Source organism: Micromesistius poutassou (assembly GCF_964030765.1).
Source record: "Micromesistius poutassou genome assembly, chromosome: 19".
Lineage (NCBI taxonomy): Eukaryota > Metazoa > Chordata > Actinopteri > Gadiformes > Gadidae > Micromesistius > Micromesistius poutassou.
Genome location: NC_140289.1, coordinates 9,330,477 through 9,356,761, shown reverse-complemented (window position 1 = coordinate 9,356,761; position 26,285 = coordinate 9,330,477). Strand labels below are relative to the sequence as shown.

General features: G+C 47.2%; 1 protein-coding gene across 2 annotated transcripts in view; it reads right to left on the bottom strand.

Moving 5' to 3' along the window:
• usta (uronyl 2-sulfotransferase a) overlaps nucleotides 1-26,285 on the bottom strand; it is a 48,064-nt gene that overhangs the window by 6,086 nt on the left and 15,693 nt on the right. Inside the window, exons 2-6 of one of the 2 annotated variants that reach the window (XM_084483907.1) lie at nucleotides 20,322-20,420; nucleotides 13,654-13,697; nucleotides 9,632-9,787; nucleotides 4,646-4,725; nucleotides 3,987-4,140 (exon numbers count right to left, since the gene is read on the bottom strand). In XM_084483907.1, coding sequence (XP_084340033.1) covers nucleotides 3,987-4,140; nucleotides 4,646-4,725; nucleotides 9,632-9,787; nucleotides 13,654-13,697; nucleotides 20,322-20,420 — 533 coding nt within the window. The remainder of the gene's footprint in view (nucleotides 1-3,986; nucleotides 4,141-4,645; nucleotides 4,726-9,631; nucleotides 9,788-13,653; nucleotides 13,698-20,321; nucleotides 20,421-26,285) is intronic. The other variant, XM_084483908.1, reaches the window with a different exon arrangement.

Below are 26,285 nucleotides of genomic sequence, written 5' to 3'. Positions count from 1 at the left end.
TGACTCTGTTTAGCTAACTTTGTATTAGCATTAGCTTTATTAACTAAAGTGTTATTTTTTCTAGTTTGGTCAAATGAAATACAGCCCATTCTAAATCAATCTTTACTTACACTATAAATAGAACAGCCCTCGATCAGAGGCTTCTGGTGTGTGTGCGTATGTGTGAGTGGCAATGGAGGATTGTGCACAATAGTGAAAGGTGTGCGTGGAGATGACCAGTTACTGAAGGCAGCCTGAACAGCCTGGCATATAGAGCATACATACAGGTAATACTGTACCCGTAGACCAGGTGACGAGGACACAGGCCGTGTCAGGGCACACCTATCCACCACATACCACACATGTCTGTACACCTATTTAACGCGTTGCAGAGGGGTAAATGCACGTAGTGTGTTCTGAGTAACGTAATGTACAGCTGGCCGGTCATTACACTAAATAAACCCTGACCGTCTACCGCATGACTGAAGGGGTTTATTTTGCGATTTTGCGGCTCGCTGCACATAAGTCTGCGTATTACACGGCTACTTACTAAAGAAAACAATTATTTGACACAAAATATAAAAACAAATAAATATTTTATTATTAGAAAACGCAGCCATGTACTCACTTCTCAGGGGGGGGACTGTTCTTCTGCTCTCTTTCATCTATTTAGAATTTATTTGATCTTAGTATAAAAATGTTTCGCTCACACAACACTTTTTGCACCGCAACGTCTTTTCCCACCGAATTCCCACCGTAGAGATTCCAAGAAAGTGGAGTATTCAAACAGGGTGAATGTGTGTGTGCGTGTCTGCATGTGTGTGTGCGTGTGCGTGTGCGTGTGCGTGTGTGCGTGTGTGTGTGGTGCGTGTGTGTGTGTGTGTGTGTGTGTGTGTGTGTGTGTGTGCATGAATGTGTGTGTGCATGCATGTAGGTTCCGAGGGTTCCTGAGAATTTTTGAGCGGGCATGCCATTGCATCTCCGTATTGTGGCATATATGTGTGTGTGTTTGTACAGGGAGGGAGCTATGGAGAGAGAGATGGGGGAGGGGGAGGTGGAAAAATCTGGAACACAGTTTGTTCATTGACCCCCCCTTTAGGTACAGCAGAGCCCACGGTAGGCACAAGAGACTTTCAGAATGCTGGATTTCCAAGTCAGCCGCATATGTCCAGTCGGTATGAACTATTATCGGCTCCAGGTGCAACACTTTGTCCTGATACCATGACAACGTATGTTCTCAACCATAGAACCTGACCAGTTTGAGTTAACCTCCTCCCACCTCCTCCCAATTCACATCTTCTAGCGTTCGTGTGATTGGTATATTGTCTTGGTCAAGGTATCTCCTGCTACAAGGCATCGTTTTCTTTTTAATGGCTGTCTGTTCTGGCTGGAAGCCTCCAGTCGTTTTAACTGCGGTGTGTGTGTGTGGACTGCAGCTGGGACTTAAAGATGCGTCAGGTGACATCTAGCAGGTGGTACGTATCTTGCAGTGCGGTGGGCGGAGCTCACGTACCTGTAGCTAATGCACATGAAGCTTACAGGGAGGTCAATTTATTCCATCATGGTGTCCATAAAATATGCTGGAGTGAATGGTGAAAACTTTCCTGACATTGGGAATGTCTTTGGTCAAGGACAAGCATTGGTCAAGTATTTGTCCATGTATTCGCTCACTCACGATCAATCACACAGTCGGCTAACCCGCCTGCGGGGTAAATAACAGGCACATGGCTGTCAGGTGACCTCTGGGAAAGAGGGGGCGGGGGGGGTGGTGTCCTTCTGACAGGCACTCGCAATTAGGTACAGCAACAATTTCCCCAGAGTTTGAGACCTTGTGAGTTATGTTGTTTTTGAAGAAGGGCCCCTCGCAGCTTCAGAAGTTGGTCCAGAAACCATGGCAACCCATGTTCTATACCTAACAACTTCACCAGTTTGAGTTAAATATAATCAACCCCCCCCCCTCCCAAGAATCATCTTCCACCTTGTGAACGGTCGGGCCAATGATAATAACCAAGTTTACAGTTCATAGTTTTACCCTTTTTCTTCTTTGCCAGCTATCTACCTATAGGTAGATAGCTAGCTAGAGTCAATAGTCAACATCTGTCGTAGGCCTATTTTATACTGCATATGTACTGTGCAGGTGTCTTTTTTGGCTGCAGGCCCGAAATGCCGCGCTTTGCTTCTCTCGTGTGATGCTTCTGCGTTATTTTTCCAATCATTGTACGGAACCATAATCAATCACCTATTGAGTGGGTGATTGATGTTGGCTTGACACTGCCGTGCCAAGTCAAATCAGACTTGTTTAGGGTTAGAGTTGCCCTGAACTGCCTTCTGGATCGGCTCCCAGGACTGCGCTGCAGCAGCCAGCAGAGCTGACACACTCTTCTACAGGTAGGTGTTATTCACTCCTGACATTAATATAATCTATTGTTTTGGACTGAAGCCTGGGCAAACATAATAAGAGAGGCAAAGAGAGAATAGCAAGTCCACACACACACACACACACACACACGCGCACACACACACCCATACCATAAGTAACAAACAAACACAGGCCACGCATGCCATGTGTATTTTGTACACGTGACAATACCCCCCACAGGGAAGGTGAGCCAGGCAATGTCTAGGGACTCTTGAAATGCTGCGAGGGGCCCCTCTACAAAAAAGACCCGACTTACATGGTCTCAAACTCTGGACTAATTATTGCTGTACCTAATTGCTAGGGCCTGTCAGAACTCCTGTCAGAAGCACCCCCCGCCACCCCCCTCTTCCCCCTCTTTCCCAGAGGTCAGAGGTCAGCCATGTGCCTGTTATTAACCCGCAGGCCGGAAATCCAACTGATTAATTGTGAGTGAATGAATACACATACAAAAAGTTGTCCTTAACCAAAAGCATTCCAAGCGTCAGGAAGGTTTTCCCCGTTCACCCCAGACACGGAGCACCTCTCCCTGGGCTTTGTCGTGCCTTGGCCACAGGTACGTGAGCTGGCACTCTGCCCATCTCACCCCACTCCTATCTCTTGCTAGATGTCACCCTAAACGCACCTTTAAGCACCAGCTGCACTCCATGACACACACACACACACACACACACACACACACACATACACACACACACACACACACACACACACACACACACACACACACACACACACACACACACACACACCGCAATTAAACGGAACGGAGGCTTCAATCCAAAACAGAACAGACGGAGCCATAAAACGGCGTCAAAATGAAACGGTGAGACGCTTATTGGCAGAGGTCTCCGCTCTGAGCCAGGGTGTTTTGGAGAGCACACGAGCAGACTGCGTGGCGGAGTATTCCGGAGATGAGATTGTGATGTGGTTAGACTCAAGTCTCGATGCCCAACGGGATCTTACTATCAATTTACCGTCTGTTTTCAGAGGATGCCATATGTAAAAATAATTACATCTTATTTAAAGACAGCCAGCACTATAAACCAGGCGGCTGATATCGGCTTATAAATTATAAGCATAAGGTACAAGCTGGATTCTCCAATATCTTTATCTTTGTATTAGGATAGGCTTGTAAAATCGTTTTATTTCACTTAAGAGACAAACGCTTGAAGATTGTTGAATATTAGCAGCATGGCTAATTCTTTTTGTACACATTCATATAGAAATATGGTAAACACTGTTTGTATAGCATTACCATTTGTTAAATGCTAACCGTTTCTTCTTCACGTTTCACGCGTGTGGTTTCTAAACAAGCCTTAACGGGTTACACCCTCACCCTTTACCTTTAGCTCGTTTGAAGACATAAAACAAACGTGTTCCTTTTAATCAAAATCGACACACATAGCGAACAAGGCTAGACAGGCAGCAGCCCCACAGAGTGATAGTCACTGCGGTAGACCTGAGCGCCAGTCAGACGGACCAGGTCCTCCAGAGAGATAAGTTCATGTTTCAGACACCTCTACCCAGAGCGACCTTTAGCTCCTGCAGAGAGAGAGACACACACAGACAGCGGGACAGAGTGCCTCACCAGGTATCTCTCGTCGTCTTTCATCCCCGGCGTGCGGATCAGGTGGTTCTGCTCACCCCTCCAGTCCCCAAACCGCCGGAAGAAGTAGTTGGACAGGAAGCGGTTGATTGGGTCCCGGATGATGTTGATGTAGACGGGCTCCTCCACCCGAAACCTGACGACAGAGGACAATAGGCAATTATCCTATGAGGCTAACGATATCCAAGTCATATTCTGGACAAATTGTGATATCTAGCCTAACTCTACTCTCCCAACGCTGCTGATTCACTGTCCTCGTTGGGTATATCCTAAGCCAATCAGAGTGCTTTTTAAATTCCATAATCACTAGCTACCATCTATCTGGCTTTGGCATTTTTTATGCTAGATACAAGATGAACCTTAAAATATGCAATTATGCTATGAGGCCAACGATATTAGATAAGATGTTGGATCATGATGGGGGAATCACGTCGTTTTGATTGTGATGTCAAAAACTGTGTTGGGATTTAAGCGTTGGTGTTGGTTTTCAAGGCTTCATTGAAGTACTTACATTGCCTCATGCCTTTGGGAGTTTGGTTAGATAAACTTTAGATTTGAGGAGATTTTGAGGAGAACTTAGATTTGAGGAGATTTTGAGGAGATCTGAACGATGAAATGAACCATACAAAGAAAACCATTACCTGGTGAAGTTGAGGAAGTGAACATGCCGCGTGTAGAGGAATGGCTGTGGCATGTTGCTGATGTTCTTTATGAGATCCACCTATAAATACACACACACACACACACACACACACATACACAATTTATATTAGACTTTCAACAGTGTATTTGGGAACCAAGCCAGCTACCAAACACATTGCAGGACTGAATATACAGTAGGCTTCTGTGGAAAGGGACTTAGTGGGAAATGTTTTGGTGAATCCATCACTTGTTATTTATCCTCATTTCGTTTTTTTCTTCAAATGTCAAGTTAGCAGCAGCAGATCTATCTCCATTCTAGGTGCCAGTAGGTCACGTCATGGTGGAAAATCAGGAGGCTCTGGTTGCAGTACTGTAGTGATAGAATGTAACCAAGACCATATGTCTCCTTTCAGCACTGCATGGGGATGCAGAGGCTGAGGAGGGCTTACTGAAAACATTCAGAAACACACCATCCATGTCAAAAGACGCAGATGTCAGAATGGCCATTGTAAAATATTGTGTCTGACAGGTTCTTTGACTGTGGTCACAACTATTTCTGTGACTTTTGGATCTGCACTCTTTTGCAAAAATGGTCCCAGACAGATTTTAGTTCCTCTAAAATATTTAGGAGCAAAAAAGAAAGTATCGATTTTTCTTATAGTTTCAGAATTCACACAATGTAAATATCCCTGCCTCATGAAAGGTCACACCATCTGAAATAACTCCACCTCTAACATTCTACGTCTTTACTTTCCAGATTTTTCCGCCGACAATTCCAGGAAACTCTTATGGAAGACAATCCTAGCCCGGTTTTCCAGGTTTGTGAGGCGGGACCCGGCGCCACCCGGTTGGCCAATCAGGTGAGTCCTTGGAAAAGATACTATGTAGCAGTTTGACATAGCGAAGCCGAATATACATTTCTACCCAATGTTATTTCATGTTTTCCTCTTGTATCCAAGGCCCCTACAACCTATGACTAACACCACAAAGACAAACGCTCAAACAGTGTGTTTGCGGATGACATAAATCGTGGTATTCATAATCACAGCATGCATGTCCACAAAGGCTAAAATAATGGCAAAGGCCACATAATGAACAGTCTGGCCTATATTGCCACCACAAGACATTGTCTGGGCACCATACAATTCATTCTTTTAGTTTATTTCTGACATTCATAAGTGACACACTCAATCACAAAGATGACACACACAGGGCCACAGTGTTTTGAGTCTCCACGAGTCACCAACCACAAGCTGAGTGACTTTGGATGCATGTTATTCCCAAGAGCGTTCCTCACACTGCCGTACTGATCAGGAGCAGTTTTGTACTTTATAATGTGTGCGGGTCACTCTTACGTCATAGCCGGACTATTCAGAAAGAAACTCTGATATGTGAGCGTGTTTATGTACACAGCCCGGTGCATCTATGGCTCCCAGTTAGATTTGGGCTTAACGACCCCCCCTCCACCCCCCACCTCTCCAAACTCAGTACATTTCCACAAACTCACTCACTAAGGGAGATGTTTCACCAAATAACTGAATGAAAAACTGATGAAATCAATGAATAGTTTCTCAGTCTTTGCCATATTGTTTGTCCTACTATGAAATCGTTTTTGGGCTTCTTTTCATTTATCACACAGACCACAATCGTTGTGCCTCTACCATTCACATACCGGTACCACGTGCATATATACGCGGACGTGTGTGTGTGTGTGCGTGCGTGCGTGCGTGTCTGTGTGTGTGTGTGTGTGTGTGTGTGTGCGTGTGTGTGCGTGCGTGTGTGTGCGTTCCAGCTCGGTTGCACCTCCCCTCCTTTCCCTTTCAGTCCGTCTGGAAAATGGTGGGGGTCGGGTGCGGAGCGGCGGCTCAAGGGACTGAGGGAAAGTGAAGGACGGTCTGGAATTCCTAGCATACCAGCGCTACACCCCCCCAGCCCCACCTCCAGCGCGCCATCCCCCCCATCCAACCGCTCTGCCTCCACACACACACACACACACAGAGGCTCATCAAAGGGGAGACGGAGGAGGGGAGCTGAGCCCAGCAGAAGCTCCTGGCCGCTGCCCTCGCCTTCAACTGTCGTGCTTCTCACGTGAAGCAGGGAAACACAACCGAAACAAAACGCAGCCAGCTACAACCGAAATGGTTTGAAACTAACTGAACAAAAACACATCAAAACTATAATAAACTTGACAATAACAAAGCTAAAAATAAATATACTGTATGTACATATATCAAAATGAAACAACAAACCCAGACTAGAACAAATGACACCTTATTCCTCTATGTGCTTCTATGTACCTCCTTAAACCTGACTCCCATTCACCGTGTGAAAACCAAAATGACTTCATCAGGTCTGTTGCGCACAGTTCATACAGTGAATTATTGCGTGTCGGACCCCTCTGAAATACGCACAGCGTAGACGTTTGCAGAGTGTGCAAACTGCGCGTCCACGCCTGTGTTAGGGCCAAACGGACACTATAAACAACACGGCCATGTAATTTCACGGACATAATGAAGGCTTTCCTGAGATATGTCACATGCACATATGACACATGCCACTAACAGTACAACTGAGCTGTGTGTAGTTTAATAGTGACTCATTGAGTGGTTGAGGATTGGGATACTATGTTTGAAGCAGTGGGCCCCCGGGGCCAGAGACGGTGCAGGTGGATCTGTTGGCCAGGCTCCCTGGTTCACAGGGGCCCGTGGCTGCACTGCATCCGTCCAGCAATAAGGATGTATGCTCTTTATTGTTTCACTGAAAAGGGAATTGGTTTCAAAAGACCAAACCAATTGTGTGGACGCACCACCGAAACACACGAAAGACACCCTGTTTTCAAAAGAAAAAGAGAGTCTCGGGTCTTGACCCTATCCGTGGCCCCCAAGATGGCCGCGGTACTCTTCCACGTCTCGACGCAGCGTTCCAGCTGAATGAGGGAGCTCCACTGTTCATCTCATGTAGCCCCAGCACAAGGCACCAACTCTGGGCCAACTCATTAGCAGATGGCCGGGCCAGCCAGCAGGGAGAAATCCCACGTCACGCCACAGACAGCGACTAGAGGCAAATGAGATCCCCTGGCTCTATAGTTAGCCAATATTGTGTAGGGATCTGCATAAATCAACACGCACACACACACACACGCAGGCAAACAAACAGGGTAAACAAGCACTCGAAGGACCGTTTGAAACACAGAGACAAAAGACCCACAGGGTTACACACAAGCACTCCACAGCACATGATAACTTGTAAACATGTGTGTAGACACAGACAAAAGCTTGCGCATGCACACACACACACACACACACACACACACACACACACACACACACACACACACACACACACACACACACACACACACACACACACACACACACACACACACACACACACACACACACACAGTCTGTAAGGATCCCTGGGCTGATTTTATCGCCGTTGTGAGCATAAATACGTTGTAATGGCATTCCGATGCGGTGCATAAGAGCCAGCTCTTCATGGTTTGATGAATGGGTAAACAACAAGCTGTTCCAATATTAGCTCTGACTATTCACATCATCATCTATGCATATACATCCGTCCAACGGGGATCCACAGTCATCCACTGCTGGCTAGCTAGCTAGCTAGCCTAGCGTCTGTCTGTCATAAATGTCAATCAAACACAGAGCAGTGTTGCACTGGTCCCTAGGGTTGAATGACAAATGACAACTGGTTCCCATGGTCTATTATTACTTTTAGTGGTTTATTGGTAACATGTTTTTGGAAAACATTGTTCACAGAAAACATCTCCCAGCATCAGAGCACACAGGAGGTTTTGATTATTGTTCTAATCCCTTTAAATTGTTCCACGTGTTTTGAAACACCCCCCCCCCCCCCCCTCCCCCCCCAAGTAACCTGTACCCCTGGCAGTGAGGACCGTGTCTCTGCATAAGGCCCTGGTCCTTTCCCTCATTGTTGTTAGCGTGCTTTTAAACGCAGACAGCTCCCCCCCCCCCCTCTATAAAGCCTCACACTGAGGTCCCTCTGATGCTCAAGGAAGCAATAAAAGGGATACATGGGCTGGCCCACCCCAAAATAGAGAAGTAGCTAGAGTCAAACGGATCCAGTGTGTTACTTATTTGTTTGCACACAACAAGAAGTACCTTCAAAACTGAAGGCAACATTGACTATTTTGTAATTCACTTATTTTGTCAACAGTTTTAAGAACTTTTTTTAGGGGTACCGTTGCACTTATGCACTTATTATTGATGCATATATTACAATCTCATCATACATCTCCCAACCACACCTTGCGCAAAGTAGCTTAGAAGCGCCAAACCTACTTCCAGTCACTGAACTTAAGCCTTACTGAGCGACCGGCGTGGTCACGTTGGTGACGGCGTTGGTGACGAGCTGTAGTGTACACGTTTCCAGTGAAGGCAGTGATTTCTGACCCTGGGGTTGGGACCTCACTTGGAACTGCAACTGGGGTCGTGGGAGATTTCTGGCTAATGAGCTGTAGATATTTATGGGGCTTTTTTTTTTAGGGTAAAAAATGTTTACAGGCAAAACGCTCTCTTTCTACTGATCTGTCTGTCTGGTGATCCACAGCCACAGACCAACGTAGGATTTTGATTGGTTCAAAACAATGTGAGGGGAGGCAAAATAACAACAAGGTGAGAAGATGTTGAGGTGAGTCACAATAACGTTACAACGTGGGGCCCCTGATGCGTGCCCAGTTTCCACTAGGGTTTATTCCCGGGAAATCTGATTAAGACTATTTCCTGATTCCCGGGAAAGGTTATGACGGGAAACGTCAACGGGAAAAAATGTCAGTTTGGGATTTGGGAACACATATTTGAATGATACATTAGGCCTACTTGGGCTAAAAAAAAACTTTAAAAAAAACAGCTATTTCCCAGGATTCCCGGGAAATGGGTAATCTTTTCCCGGGATCTGATTCATCTATTTTTCAGGAAAAATATTAAACCCTAGTTCCCACCCACCTGTTCATGCTTGGTGAGGCGCGTCCGGTTGTGGATCTCCGAGGAGACCAGGTTGAACTCGTGCTTCTCCGATAGCAGCCTGAGCAAGATGAGCACCGTTCTGCTGCCGCACTTCCCCACCCGGTTATACACCACCTGACTCGGGAACGGCAGCACCTGGACACACGCACACACACACACACACACACACACACACGCACACACACACCGGATATGCACACAAAAGCACACACACACACACCCACACATATGCAGGCACGTGCGCGCACACACACACACACACACACACACACACACACACACATATCACACCACACCAGACAAATGGAGAGATAAAGGAGGGAAAATGAGTGCTCCACCAAATGAAATCACTTTGTATCCGTTACCTTTAATCCCTGCAGGCCTGTGAGATGTATGTGTGATACAATTATATATCATTTGTTTGTGTTTGTTTTGTTTGTGTTGTGTTCTGTTGTGCGGGCCACCCAGCAATGATGTCTAAATAGCGGGGCCCTTTGGGAATCAATGGAATGACAAATAGCGCGGCGGAGGAAAACACAGAGGAATGAGTTTGAGGACGATAGCAGCGATGTATATTGTGTAACAATAATAACTCTGACCTTCTTACTCAAACTTCTTTCCAGTTCTAATCTGCCCTTAACCTCTGATCTGTTGTTGTGTATTTCGCCAGAGGGACAACACACACACACACACACACACCCTTATGTCTTTAATGAGAGGATATGACTCAATGTTTGGCATTATCGGATTTTAGTATTGACAAATGCCTTTGTATTGAAGTCATCAAACCCCCCCCCCACACACACACACACACACACACACACACACACACACACACACACACACACACACACACACACACACACACACACACACACACACACACACACACACACACACACACACACTTTGAATGGTGTTTCACCATTCAAAGCATGTGTGTTATTGCTTTTGATTTAGGAAGGCAGGGATGATTCTACATGTTTGAAAAGGAGGAGGAGAGAATGTGTGTTGAACACAAGGTGGTTAGCAGACATGCATTGGGCAAAAAGCCCCTTCTTAGATTGACTAACACTGTCTGCTTTTAGAGCGTGGACCAAGGAGGATAGTTGAGCGTTGAGAAGTAGGAAGGCAGGAAGTCACAGTAGGGGGTGCCGTGGGCAGGGGAACAGAGTTATGAGCAGCATTTTCCCTTCATGTGTTTTGATGTTTTTGTGCCGGGATTACTGCTAAGCTATATGACGAGCTGAATGTGTTTCTGCTATTGACGGCCCTGAATGAGATCTATGCCACGCAGTGTTCTGCGTCAGAACGAGCCAATGCTTTCTCTACAGGACGGTGTGATGGTGGATAACAGAGACATTCTGTGTGGTGTTTCAGCACGGCACATTTTGAATCCACCAAAAATCGTTGTTGGACCAAGATAAAGTTATCAATGACATGTTAGCCAATCAAGCGCCGAAAAAAACAACAACAACTGATGCAAAACGGTTGGCAGACTTTGACCCGCTGCGCCAACGCCTTGTCAATGTGGTCAACCGCACTGACAATACAAACATACAGACGTTTTGACGTAGGCCTATCATTAAATACATAAGAAACAAATGATCTGTGACGGCAACAAATCAAAAATCCTAGTCTCTTTCAGCGATGATATTAAAAACACCCAAGCTGAGGGGAGACCCCTGAGCAGAATGGGTGGCTTTAACCGACTGGCAGTAGATTTACAGACTGCTTACACTCTTGACTGTTTAACTGCTTTCGGGAAGGAGTGTCTGGGCAGGCCAGGGGTTAGTGGGCCAGTGCTTGACCCTTTCAGACAGGTGTGTCATTATCTCCCATGTATCTGCTGGGGCCGATGTGTGTGTCCCTGCTAGTGGAAGAGAACCAGTTGATGCCATAGTATTTGCATGTGTTTTTCACATTGACATGTAATGTATTTAGCAGTTGTAGCCGAATTGGCTTTCAGGCATTTGCTGCGATCGCTCGTAGCGTACAAGTCAGTGTTGGAGAAGCCACGTTCAAACGTGATATCCGACCCTCGCGGCAAGCTGAGCTTGCTAAAACAAAACGCACATCTCTCTGAAGTTTTGGCGGAAGTTAGGGATACTTATGCTTGAAGATAAGACATTCTTAGAGCGATGAGGAGAGAAAGCTGTAGAGCAGACACCCATCTATTCTGATGAGGGCCGGCTACCTTTACTGTACTGTGTACTGTATACCTTTACATCATCACAGATTTCCTAGTGTGTGTGTGTGTGTGTGTTTGTGTGTTTTTGTGTGTGCATGTGTCTGTACTTTTGTGTGTTTGTGGGTGTGTGTGTGTACTGTATACTACCTATATATCATAAAGGATTTCCTAGTGTGTGTGTGTGTGTGTGTGTGTGTGTGTGTGTGTGTGTGTGTGTGTGTGTGTGTGTGTGTGTGTGTGTGTGTGTGTGTGTGTGTGTGTGTGTGTGCGTCCTAACCTAACCAGGAATTTGTCGCACAGTCTTTCTCAGCCCCCCTAATGGGGGAGAACACTGTCAACAAGAGGGTGAAAGACACAAAACACAACCAGATTAGATCATGTATTTTGTTAGTTTGATTTACTTTGTAGTTTGTTAAGTTAATGAGTTGAATGCTGGGAAGCCGTAGCAGACAGTGAGCTGTTTGTTTGCATAGCAGTCAGATTGCTGCGCGGCCTGCCAAGTCTCCACAGACTCCTCGGCCAATCACAATAAAGTAGGCTGACGATAAACATACTGTGTTCGCAGGATAACACTTCCTGCCGATCACAAAAGCTTAAATCTCAAAATTCTTCCCGCTGTGTGTTGTAACGTTAAAAAAACATGGCCGTGACATCCCCGCTGCGCTCTCCCTCTCTCCCTCTCTCCCTCTCCCCCTCTCCCCCTCTCTCTCTCTCCCTCTCCCCTCCATTTATGTGATCTGGGGGTTCTGTTGCACACTGTGCTGTTCGACCCCAGTCAGACTAGGATTCTTTCAAGATCTAATGCCTGTGGGACATTAAAAGTTTTTTTCTATAAATATAATGAGCTTTTACACACATTTGCTCAAGTTTTTTGTTTGCCTTTTATGTAGCTTATCTTTTGCGCCAAATAACTGCTGCGTAACTATTATATTAACGCAATGAAGTTAGTGCTTTCAGCTAACAAAGCATAAGCCTAGTTGTCCGGAGGAAGTGACGTGGCCTTAAGTTAATAAGCAGCTAATGAAGCATGAGACATCTAGACACACATCTATTGAGAGTGCATCCTTTAAGTGAGCTCTAATTTGGCTTTTATGTGGCCATGAACAGTTCAACAGCTTTGATATTTCATGAAGATGGCACCTGCTTGAACCTTTGGGCATTTCCCCTTGTTAAGTGGTGAGCCTATGGCTTCTGTTCCAGGGGAGTAAGCCAACGTAGCAGCAGACAATAGTCACTTGTGAACAAACCCACTCCAGCAGCCGCACAGTCCCGGCAACAAACCAATTGTCGGTAACTGTTGGTTCTCAGAAATGTAAACTACTGCTTCAGTCCATCTATCACAACTCAAAGAGCCTGAAGGAAATGGTGGATTAAACACAATGATTTAATAAGAAAAGTCAAACACCGGCTTCAAATAGATCAAGATTTAAGCAGGCCCAAACAAAGTATAGAAAGAAAGAAAGCATTAAAGAGAGCAGAGACATGCAGCTGGCTGAATACAAGGATCCTGTGTCAGCCCCCTGTGTGTGTGTGTGTGTGTGTGTGTGTGTGTGTGTGTGTGTGTGTGTGTGTGTGTGTGTGTGTGTGTTTCACTGGCACTCTGAATCCATGTCTGGTAGAGATTGAGAGCGAGTTCGTACAAAGTTCCTTCACACAGAGCAAACTCCTGCTGCTCATTGGTCAGAAGTGAGCTGGTGTGTGCGTTGGGAAGGGGAGGGAGCGTGGAGGAGAGCAGATGAATAATATATGTGGACAAAAAGGACAGCCTTAGCATTTAAATCAATGAAGAAGAGTGCATGGGGACACTCACTCTGGCTACTGGCGGTCCGTGGTCATCCTGGAACGTGGATTCACCTGCAAAGGAAAAGAAAGTAACATTATTATCAAAGACCTCGCAGTATAACTCTAGCTCAATCTTCTCAGTATAACCCATTAAATTGGGAGGGCTGCTCCACTGCAGTTCATTGAGCTTCTAGCTCGAACAAACAGGGAGTTCTTGCCCGACAAACAGTAAACATATACATCAAACTGAGGACTTTTATCCACACTCCTACGGATCGCTGTGGGACCAGACTCCACCATTCACTTTAAGATCCGAGCCCCTTCCCATTGTAAGCAGATGGCATTACATCCTATTTCCCACTGTGCTCTCTGTCACACTCACCCGATGCTAAACCCCACCCCAACCCCCCCCTGGCCGCACACACACACACACACACACACACACACACACACACACACACACACACACACACACACACACACACACACACACACACACACACACACACACACACACACACACACACACACACAGTGCCGCTCTCTCTGTACAGCTGCACATAGCGGCGGCGCTGTGGATGTGAATGGAGAACGCGTTACGGTGCATTTATACAGTATATCCACCACTGTGGGGGGAGCAGGAAACAATGGGTCTCTTTCAAGGGCCGAGTGCCCCCCCGCCCGCCCGCCCGCCCCCCGCCCCCCCCCCCCCCGGCTCCCACCAGAGGATCTGGGCGTTCTTTTCAAGCCTGCGCCTTTTCCATTTGAGTCAAATGTGTGTGTGTGTGTGTGTGTGTGTGTGTGTGTACTCCAAGCATGCAGGCCCTTTCTTTTTCAACGCTAAGCCTGTCCAGACACACTGACACGCTATACTTCTCACCACCACTAGGAATGCAGAGGGAGAGTGTGGAGAGAAAAGAGAGAGTAGAGAGAGTAGAGAGAGAGAGAGAGAGAGAGAGAGAGAGAGAGAGAGAGAGAGAGAGAGAGAGAGAGAGAAGAGAGAGAGAGCGTAAAGAGTGAGAGCGAGAGAAAAAAGTGTAAAGATAGAGAGAGAGAGTGGATAGTGAGAGAGAGAGAGAAAAAGAAAGAAAAAGAGAGAAAGAAAGCGAGGGAGAGAGAGAGAGGTTGAATGAACACATCAGAAGAGAATGTAACATTGCAGAGCAGAAATACGTCCTGCCTGAGGGAAAGTGCGAGATAAACATCACACACACACACATGCACATGCACGTACGCACGCACGCACACACACATATTACCAGACGGATTGCTCCCCTCCTCTGGCAGAGAGAGCTTTCCTTGCACCGCGGCCGAGAGGAGCTGATATATGACGGCTCTGGTAGCACATTGTAAGACTTTCAAAGCACTGTTTATACTCCCCAACTCCAAAGCTGCGGCATTGGCCTTTAGGCAATTAGTCTTGCACTCCTAGCCAATCTGCAGCGGTTTGGCCTGCTCTCAGCATCACTCACACACACACATACACACACACACACACACACACACACACACACAATATGTATACAGTCAGTGAAAGGAGCAAGTGCGTCGTGCATAATGAGGGTCAAGTGCAATATATAAAAAGTTGACACTCCGATGCTGATTAATTCAACAGGTGTAGCGAGTCGATGAATGGAGAGACAGCTGCACTGCAAACAACCCCTTAGGTGTCCATCACACACACACACCCACGCGCGTGCGCTACTATGAACTTGGGCCAGTCTTCCTGAGGAATGCAGAGGGAGGCTCTGGCGTGCAGATTGCGGCCAAGCAAGTTTGAGGTCGTGGCAGGACGGGGACCCTTGCTCCCTCCCCCCCTCCCCCCCTCCTTCTCCTCTCCTCCTCCTCCTCCTCCTCTCCTCTCCTCCACCTTTTCCTCGTGCTCCTGGCTCTTCGTCCATAATTGAAGACCCCCAACTTTCTGCGTACAAACCCATCCCACCCTACACTCTCTGCGCGCCCCCCCCAACCCCCCCCCCCCCCCCCCCCAACCCCACCCCTCTTAGACTGTTGCACCTCCAGGGAGAGGAGGGGGGGGGGGGGGGGGTAAGTGTTTGTTACTGTTTGTTTTTCCCCTTAATGTCCTTCTTCCTCTCTGCGGTAGAACGTGAATGTTGGCATTACTAGGTCTTATCATCGTTTCATAAACGACCCCTGTAGGTGGGCCCCATAGGCTTTCAAGGGGATCAGATTAATTCCATTACTGAATACATTGGCCAGTTAAAAGAATAGACAGCAGGCGATACGTGGATGAACTGCTTATGACTGGTGAAACAGAAACCCACTTCAATCCAGAAACAATAGTTTCACTTTTTCGGGGACACAGTGTGCTGCCTGTGAACTCTGAAGACAAAGACAAATCCACAACAGTGACCTGCTGAGAATTCAAGTTTATTGCCAAGCCAACTCATCCCAGTCCCATGTGACGGTTCATTGTTGAACCGTAATGGAAAGGCATGCGACTGTAATGCCCAATCCTGGATGAGGGATTCCTCCCTACGGACGATCGGACCCAGACTGATGTGCTGCTGAAATGGCCTCCAACAGAGGATGATTCCACCTCACCCTGAGGTTCATGGTGTGCATGTGTGCATGTGTGCGCGCGAGCATGCGTGCGTGCATGTTTTACACCCAGTAACCCGTCTACCAGCGACAAGACAGATGCTCTGTTCAAATCAGTTCCTGAGACACTTAGCACATGATTTGACAACATGATTAGACTGAACAAGAAATTGCTACTGTCTCTTACTTACTGGTCCATAAATAGCTGAGGAACTGATAGAATAATTTGGTTTCAACCGTGTTCACTGTTGGAGCAACCTCGAGAAATTTTGATATGTGAAAGTCGTTCTGCAATTGCCTAATGAGACTTGCCGGAATGTCAAATACAACCTAGTATTTTATATATCTGATGATTTATTTTGTGTGGGGTATGTGTGTGTGTGTGTGTGTGTGTGTGCTGGTGTGTTTTCCTGCAGATGTAATAGGTGCCTTTGTGTGTGAGAGTACTGCTAATTGGAGTCATGAGGTGTGCATACACATGTAGCTAATTAGTTAATTGGATTAGTGTGTCACAAGATCTACCGACGACCAGCCAGGTCGGGCACAGTTTGTTGAACTCAATGCATAACCTGCCCAAATGTTAAACGAGGTTATGCTTTTTAACAAAGGTGATGTTTTATCCCTTAACATAAGAAATCCAGAGGTCCTAAAAAAAAAACTGCTAGTACACACAAAATGTTCAAACAAGTTCAATTATGATTACATGATACACCGAGGCAGAGAGAGAAACACATACTTTGATTCAACGCGAGTGCAGTGAAACTCCTATTTAAGGCCTCAAAACATTCTTCGGTAGATTTATTGACTCCCCAGTCAGGAATGCTACATTACGTTCGTAAACATGTATTTAGAACGTGGCCGTTTCATACGCCGTATGAAATTGACTGTCTGGGCTGAGCAGGAGTTCAAGGAAGAAGAAACACATCCCAGAATAGGTTGGAGATGCTGCAGACAAAACACACACACACACACACACACACACACACACACACACACACACAGGAATGGTTGTGAGGGCTGCAGGGCAGAGAAAAGGATTGTGGTTTGGGGCCCCTATGGCCCCCATCGCCCTACGTGAGGCTCTAAGTAGTGGAAGATTCAGAGCATTGTGGATAAGTGCAGTGAGATGATAGGGTTCAAGATTCTCTACACTTCTATCTTGTGATTCAAAGGGTTTGTTGACCATATATCTTTACCGGTTACATGTGTGCCACGGTGTGCGTGTGTGAGGATGTGAGTGGGAACACATATTCTTAGCTGTGTTTGTAAACGATACAAGTCCAGCCAGCCCCAGCTGTGTGAAACACACCCAGTCACACATCAACCCAAGCCTGTAGTTTAACATCTGACCGTGCTATATTACAAGCCTGGCTCTTCTAAAATAGAGGCCATATGCAAATGAGGTAGTCAGTGGGCATAAACATGTGATGTGGTTCTGTGTGTGTGTGTGCCCATGTGTGTGCCCGTGTATGTGTGTGTGTGTGTGTGTGTGTGTGTGTGTGTGCCTGTGTGTGTGCCCGTGTGTGCCCGTGTGTGTCCGTGTGTGTCCGTATGTGTGTGTCCGTATGTGTGTGTGTGTGTGTCCGTGAGTATGTGGATATACATATACATTTTCATTTCTCGGTTTGTAGACGCTGTGTGTATGTAGCTTTGCATGAGTGTGTACGTCTGTGTGTGTGTTCGTGTGTCTGTGTGTGTGTTCGTGTGTGTGTGTGTGTGTGTGTGTGTGTGTGTGTGTGTGTGTGCATGAGTTTGTGTGCGTGTGTGCATGAGTTTGTGTGCGTGTGTGTGTGTGTCATGCACATGTGTGTGAGCACCGCGCATGTGTGTGTGCGTGTGCACGTTTGTGTGTCGTGCACATGCGTGTGAGCGTGCGTGTTTGTGTGTGTGCACGCGTGTGTGTGGCACACGTGTGTGTGTGGCCACCCAGACCCTTTGACTCCAGGAGCGGGAGTGGCCCCCCGGTATTAAGACTGGTGGCTCGAACCATTGCACTAATTACAGAGGGGGAGCCAGGCTAAGGGTTAGGGTATCCACCCACTGTGTTCTGCTCCACGCTTCCCCTCAGCCACCCTGCTGCCGCCGAGGTCGGCCCTCTTCTGGGGGGGGGGGGGATATAAATACAAGCCTCCGGCCACGTGCTCTGTTATTGCAGGTGCCCTGAGGGGCCCTGAGCGGTGACGCAGGGCCGGACGACTCAGCGCAACGCACGAGGACTCCTGCGCCCCCGTTCTATAAATTCTTGACGTGATTGAAATGGTGTGAATAAAATGTGAGGAAGTGGAGTGTGGAAGTGAAACCACGCCGCGCGCGCACACACACACACACACCAATAGAAACATGTGGAGCCGGGTGCGTAAACGTTGGGGTGTGTGAGCCGGTGCAGCTCGCAGGAGCCAGGTGGGGGTGGGGGGGGGGGGGTGGGGTGGGGGGGGGCGTTGATGGGGCTATAAAGTGCAGAGGAGGTGTTGGAGGGAAACACACTCTGTGGCTCGTAGAAGGGAGAGAATAAGCAAAGGCTGTCTGGAGAAAAGGGAGGGAGGGCGGGAGTGAGGGGAGACACGGATGTTGACAGCAGTGGGTGACCGAGTACCTCAGTGTTTAAAGTTGTAGAGTGTGATTCCCATCCCTGAATGATGCAGTCAAATATAAATACAGTTTGGGGTGTCAGCAAAATAAACAAAATCTACTTTGAGATGCCTGGAAAAACCCATTTGCAAACGCCGGAAAATACCAGCAGCGACAAGAACAACAACCGCCGCAACCAGCGACAACGACGGTTTAAAAACGGCTGAAGGCGAGGCTCTCTCTCTCTCTCTCTCAGGTCACCTGACGCTCAGACAGGATGAGCCGCTGAGCAAAATCAGCGGTCGGGAAAATTGAATTGAGCCGAGATCAAAGGGATCACACGGAGCGAGCGGGGATGAGGCCAGGGCCGGCCAAGCCACGTGAGGTCTGGTGAACTCTGTCACCCCTCTGACAGGAACCAAAAACCAAAAATGTGAGAAAAAAAACGAAAAAGGAGAGAATTCCATAAAAGCCCTGGTCTGGAAGAGCAGCCCACAGAGGTGGAGTTAGACTCAGGGCTGGGTCCAGCGTAGTGTCCCCCCCCCACCCCACGGTCTCTCCGGCCGGGGCAGCTGCCAGCCACCCGGAGAAGGACCACATTGTGAGAGCCTTTCCCTTGTGTGTGTGTGTGTGTGTGTGTGTCTCTGTACCACTTCCAGCTCTGTTCCGATGGATTCTCTCTCTCTCTCTCTCTCTCTCTCTCTCTCTCTCTCTCTCTCTCTCTCTCTCTCTCTCTCTCTCTCTCTCTCTCTCTCTCTCTCTCTCTCTCTCTCTCTCTCTCTCTCTCTCTCTCTCTCTCTCTCTCTCTCTCTCTCTCTCTCTCTCTCTCTCTCCAAACCGCTTAATGCTAAATAGTAATGACTCCTTAGATGCCTCTGAGTCAGTGAAACAAGGGTCATACAGACAGCTTAAGGCTCTGCCATGTCATACCTCGTTATCATTTCCTAGAGCGGGTCTTTCTAAGCAAAAATAGCCTGAAAGTAAAAAGTATAAAATATATCAAAAAGCTGTTCTGATTTTGGTAATGTTTTTGAAAATCTAAAATACTGCTTTGCAGTCTTCCTATAGACTTCCATTATACAACATAATAATGAAATTATACATTATCTTAACAACAAATTTAACAAATTTGTCAAATAAACAGTTTGCCCTTGATTTCTTGTTGATACCTGGGAAACTGTATGAGACCAGTGCAGAATAACAGGAGGCAGAATAATAATACAAAGACCCACGCTGACATCAGTGTGGCCTGCTCTGCAACCAGACTTATTATAATGAGAAATAATGATCATTATAATTATTATAAAGGGTTGCTTGCATTGCAACCACACTAATCATTATTATTTGCAATCATTATTCTAATAAGTGTGGCTTGCTTTTGCAACCACACTTGTGTTATTATAATTCTAATTATAATAACACACTTTATCATAGTGCATCGTTTAAATAAACCATTTTCTTATCTGCCATGTAAACACCTAAGCCTCCTTAAGAAACCAGTTGTCCACTAGCAGGGTGGAACCCGTTTGAACGGAGGCTGTGAGCTTCGACCGCCTGGGTAGTTACCTGAAGTCGCACAGTGCGGCGGGTGCTTCTTTTTAACTGGCTGCGGCTGTCCGTTCTGACTGACCAAAGGCTTTCCCGGCCAGGCAACCATTGAGTCTTCTACGTCAACGACAAAAAGAGTACAACAGTCACCACACAGGTTAACGTTCACCACTGAGACTTCAATGAATGCTAACAAGTGAAAATCTTGAAAAGCAGCTGCCGTCAAACCCCGTCCCGGGAACAGCATGAGTCCACACACCTCTCCCCCGATGCTAAACACCAGCCCAGATGTGGAGCCAAGTCTCACCAGGCCTCACACATGCACGGTGAAAATTACAAGACACGGTTATTTTTAGTTTTGACGGTATTGCATGCTTTCCATTTTTAGTCCCAACCAATAAGGCACAGTGTGCACGTGAGACTAGAGTGCAGTAAGCGGACGTCGTCTCCACATAATGTCCTCTTCTGATGGCCACTCAACAAACGGATGTTGCTTTAACGAGATGTACGGTTGAAAGAAGATGAAATGAAGTTATTATTGCGTTTTTTTTCTTACTTTCAAAAGTATGTTTTTCCTGAGAGCACGAACCAACGTCACAAACGTCCAGCTTGTCGTTGAGAGGAAAGGGCAGCCTAGACGTCCTCACTTAGCGCTGAGCCTCTATCAACAGTGCCGCTCCGCTGGCCGCGAGCCTTATCCCCGCTCACCGAAATGTTGCTTTTAGTTGTTCACAACACAAGCTCCATTCGGCTTCTCAACAGGCCTGCCCGGAGCATTTCCATTCTGTCTTCCCTTTCATTGGCATCCATCTTCACTTCCAGCATTCACTTTTTCCAGCCAACTGGCGTTCAGAACCAAGATGGTGGCTAAGTCGAATAAGGCCTAATGGTGCCATGGCGGTCTCCATGGCACCCGCGGTTAGGCAGGAAATGTGCGTCTTGTGAAATGTCACACCTGCCTGTGGGTTAACACGTTCTGGGAGTTGATAGAGCCCTCACAGACAGTTCTCTGCTATCAGCGCTGTCTGGTCTGGTGGGCATGGCTCATGGCTGTTTGATTAGATTCATAATGCATGTCTGACCTTCTCTGTTTCCGCTACATTTCCTTCCAGCGTATGGACGCCGATTGAAAATGGTTGCAAGTAGTCGGGGATCCCCCCCTCTCCCACACACACACACACACACACACACAGACCCCCGCACACAAACACTCCCTAAATATACACAAACTAGATCAACTAGATCAGAAAAAATGGAGCAGTAGGGAGATCCAAGACACACACACACACACACACACACACACACACAGACTAACTCATGCTGCCAATTCCAGTGTTAGGAGCTGGTCACGCTCCTGAATGAGAGAGAGAGTAAGGAGACGGAGAAGGAGGGAGGAGAAGTTGGAGGGGAGGAGGACGAGAGCACTTGATCCATTAAGCAGCTGGGTAGGGGGCTGTCGGGGGGGGAGGGGGGGGGGGGACGGACGGACGGACGGACGGACGGACGTGTGAGCGATACACAGGTCATCCCAAGTGGCTCTAATTATGTAACGATGAAGAGATAAAGTGGGAGAGAGAGGGAGGGGAAAAACATCTGGTCAACAGAGATAAAAGTAGAGGAGGTGGGGGTGGGGGGTGGGGGGGGGGGGAGAGAGAGCAGCGTGGTGTGGGGAACACAATAGATATCAATCAGGCTCTCCGGGCTCCCAGAGGACATGAGGCTCTGCAATATCTGCCATTGGCCGCCTCCCCACTGGCTGGGAGATGTTTTTAGCAGGAAGCGCGCACACACACACACACACACGTCACACACACACACACACACACACACACACACACACACACGCGCATGGTCGGGCACATATGCACGGGCACATCGCACAGGCACGTACGCGCACAAACACAAGCAGGTATATGCACCCACAAACACACACACACGCAAACCCACGCAGGCAGACACACACACATCAATACCTTTTTGAAAGAGTCTCATCTAATTTATAGATGACTATAACCAAACTTACTGAGCAAGACTAGAATCTAGTAGAACCCCGCCACCGCTCTAGTAGAGCCCCCCCACCCGCTCCTCACCCGAGAATACACAGGCCCTAGGACACAATTATGGTTGAATATTGGTTAAATACAAAGTTAATTTAATTTAGTTTTGACTGTAACCACAAGCATACACACTAATTGGAAGGAAGAGGACTTAAACAACACACACACACACACACACACTCCTCCTGATGATGATTCGACTAGGGCAGGCAGAGGCCAAACATTTAAGTACAACACCGCTACTCGTGGCAGAGAGTTTATATAAGCATGGGTGGGGTGTCCATGTTGTCATGGAAACCATTTTGTTTAAAAGGCTTTTATAGTGAGCAGTGACTGTGCCTAGAAAGCCAAAGGAAATCTTTCCGCAACTTTGTCAAAAGCTAATTGGTTCCATGAAAGGTTTGCCCGTATATACCTCTAATTCAGCTAATGCATCATCATTATGATTACATTTAGGAAAGTATTTATTCTGAGTTATTACTAATCACCATGTTGGGCAGACATCGTATTCTTTCCAAACCATGAATCCTGCCTGCCCTTTCCCCAATGTTTCCATACACAGCGGTACTGTCAACATAAACCCAGGCGAACAATGTGTGTGCATGTATGTGTGTGTGTGTGTGTGTGTGTGTATGCATGCATGTGTTGTGTGTGTGTGTACGTGTATGCATGCATGCATGTGTATAGGTGTGTGTGTGTGTGTGTGTGTGTGTGTGTGTGTGTATGCATGCATGTGTATAGGTGTGTGTGTGTGTGTGTGTGTGTGTACGCTCGTGTTTGCGCGCGTGTGTGTGTGGGCCTGTGTGTGCACATGGCATGCATGTGTAAATATATGTATGTGTGTGTTTCTCTTTTGTAACAATTCAAAGCATAGATTAAATAGAACAGATTTCAGATTGACACGCTTGGAAACACATTTGCCATTGTTTTTTGCACACATCCACAGACTTACTTATACGTGTACCTAGCCTTTGCGTGTGTGGGTGTCTTTGAATGCACAGGCAAAAAAAAACAACTCTAATTACACGGTGGATGGGGGTGGCCATCGAGCTTCTGTGCACGGCTCGCCTGCAACATAAATACACTGTATGACAGGAGCTGGTCGCTGGCTTCACTTGTCCCACCACAGGCCATCTGAAGCTGGTCTTCCAGAGGCCGTGGCCAGGCGGAGCCACCACTGAGCTGGGGGGGGGGGGGGGGGGGGGGAGACTGCGCTATTGTGCAGCCACGCAGTCACAGAGTCACACACACACACAAACACGAACACACACACACACATTTACATTTAGCAGATGCTTTCATTCAAAGCAACACACACACACACACACACACATACACACACGCAGATGTACATCAACACTTGCACGCACAGCTAGCTTGTTGTTTCCCGCACTAGACTTTTGTTTTCAACTGTTGCTTATTGAGGTGCCAAGCCAATTAAAATGTCTACAGGTCATGTGTCGAACACATGTGGGAGTGGGGCGGCTGGGAGAGACCCCTGATCACTAACAGGGGCCGCAGACAGCGCAACGCGGAAAGCATTTGGCTTTCACACACTTCTATCTATTGTGCATTTCATATGAGGCCGAGTCACACGTGGGGGAGGGCGCGAGAGAGAGAGAGAGAGAGAGAGAGAGAGAGAGAGAGAGAGAGAGAGAGAGAGAGAGAGAGAGAGAGAGAGAGATATCACCTTCTCCTTGCCCTCTCTAGTGACCACACTTTTTCCCCCCTATCTTTTCCAAGAAACTCCCCAAAACCATTCTTAGCCGGAAAGTGAGGAATTTTGTTTTTGCCGCTTGGACGGGGTAATTGATCAACCATCTGGCTGTTAGGATTGTTAACATGACATTTAGTTGAGAATTTTTATCATCCCCTCAAGTTGAAAAAGAACAAAACGTCGATCACAGAAGACCACTTTCTCATACATGGGATGTAAGCAACTGTTTAAATATGCGAGACATGGAGTCCAGATTGGTCATTAATTCAGGCTAATAGCCCTCTTTATCATGTCACAATTATCTCTCACACACACACACACACACACACACACACACACACACACACACACACACACACACACACACACACACACACACACACACACACACACACACACACACTCTAGGACTGCAGGGACTGGTTACACGCTTTGCCACGCTTTGTTCAGTTCTAACACAACATCGAGCAGTTCTGACATCTCTCCTTTTTCTTTCCTCTCGCCTTTCTCCCCTCACATTGCTCTGACATGATGGAACAGAGACATGTATAATGGGGTTGCATTGTGGGAAGGGTTAGGTCATTGATAGCAGGTGGAGGTAATTGTACGTTAATTGGGCCACACCCACATTTGAATGTTGTTGGATGAACACAAAGATGGCTGACACAGAGAGAGAGCAGCAGCACCAGGAAAGTAGCAGTGCGCACACACACAAACACACACACTCCTGTAAATGACCTAAACACTATAGCTTAAAGGGACGTGACCCAGCACCCAAACACTATAGCTTAAAGGGATGTGACCCCTGATCCAAAATGGCCACTTTTCATTCCCAGGCAGGATGTGACGTAGGACAGCTGTTGCAGGCTTTAGTGGTCATCCATGGTGATTAACTCTCCATCTTGGGCATCCGGGGTTGGAGCAGGATGTGTGCAGGAAAGTCTTGTAGCTCCCGCATATGTGTGTGTGTGTGTGTGTGTGTGTGTGTGTGTGTGTGTGTGTGTGTGTGTGTGTGTGTGTGTGTGTGTGTGTGTGTGTGTGTGTGTGTGTGTGTGTGTGTGTGTTTTGGATTTGAAATCGTGCGCACTGCATACAGATCGTTTGTGGTGTTGGCGCGTCTAGTGTCAAAGTGCTAAAGTCCGATGTGTGACTGCCAACGGTTGTAACTCTCTCCTCCCTCCCTGTTCATCGTGTGTTCATCATCACAGCTTGAGTTCCTGACTAATGAGACAGTTGGTCCCAAACTTGCTTAATGCTTACATGCACTCTTAGGAAAGAGTGCACGTGTGGCTTGTGACAACCGCGCACGAGCACACACAGGGTTTGAATCTTCCCTCTGAAATAAAGTACACATGCAGTGGGTGGACGCATCTGCCCCACAACACACCACAACACGCTACTCAATAATAAGGCATCTGTTCCTCCTTGATATTGCGGCGACTCGATGGCAGACCATCGTCGCTGTTCATCGCCGGTGCATTGTTCAGTCTGTGGCAGGCCTGTGATCCTTGTGTGTGTGTGTGTGTGTGTGTGTGTGTGTGTGTGTGTGTGTGTGTGTGTGTGTGTGTGTGTGTGTGTGTGTGTGTGTGTGTGTGTGTGTGTGTGTGTGTGTGTGTGTGTCCATTAGCGACAAGTGTTCTGGTGTGTGCGTGTGGGCTGTAGCCATTGACTGTGTGGCAAAACCAAGAAACCAAGAATTCTTTCCACATCTGTGTCCGTGAAGAGACAACCTCTCACTCACTAGAGAGTGTGGACAGAATAGACCGTCGATACATGAGCTCAGAGTTTCATTGAAATTGAAATTCACATGCGAGCGTACTAGGTCATCTTGAATAGCCACGAGTGTGTGTTTCGAATGCAAGGTGACCTGTAGTCGATCCTGCCACGTTTCCATTCAATCTTTCCAAGCAATAGCCGCAATATATACGAAGAAACATTAAAGTTATTACAACGTCTACATAAAACACAGCTGTGGATGGGTGGTGTACTGTGCTGTACAGTGAATACTCTGAGGAAAGGGAGAAACGGTTGAAGGAACGGGTTTCCTTTCCCAGATGCTCCTCAATGCAGCCTTTCCTCCCAACCCCTTCATTAAACAGCCCCACTGGGCTGGTGTGCACGTAAAAATAGAAAGGCAGCGAGTCAACACACCCATCTTAACACTCGCTCTTCGAGTCTATGCTCTCTCTCTTTCTCCCCGTCTCTTTC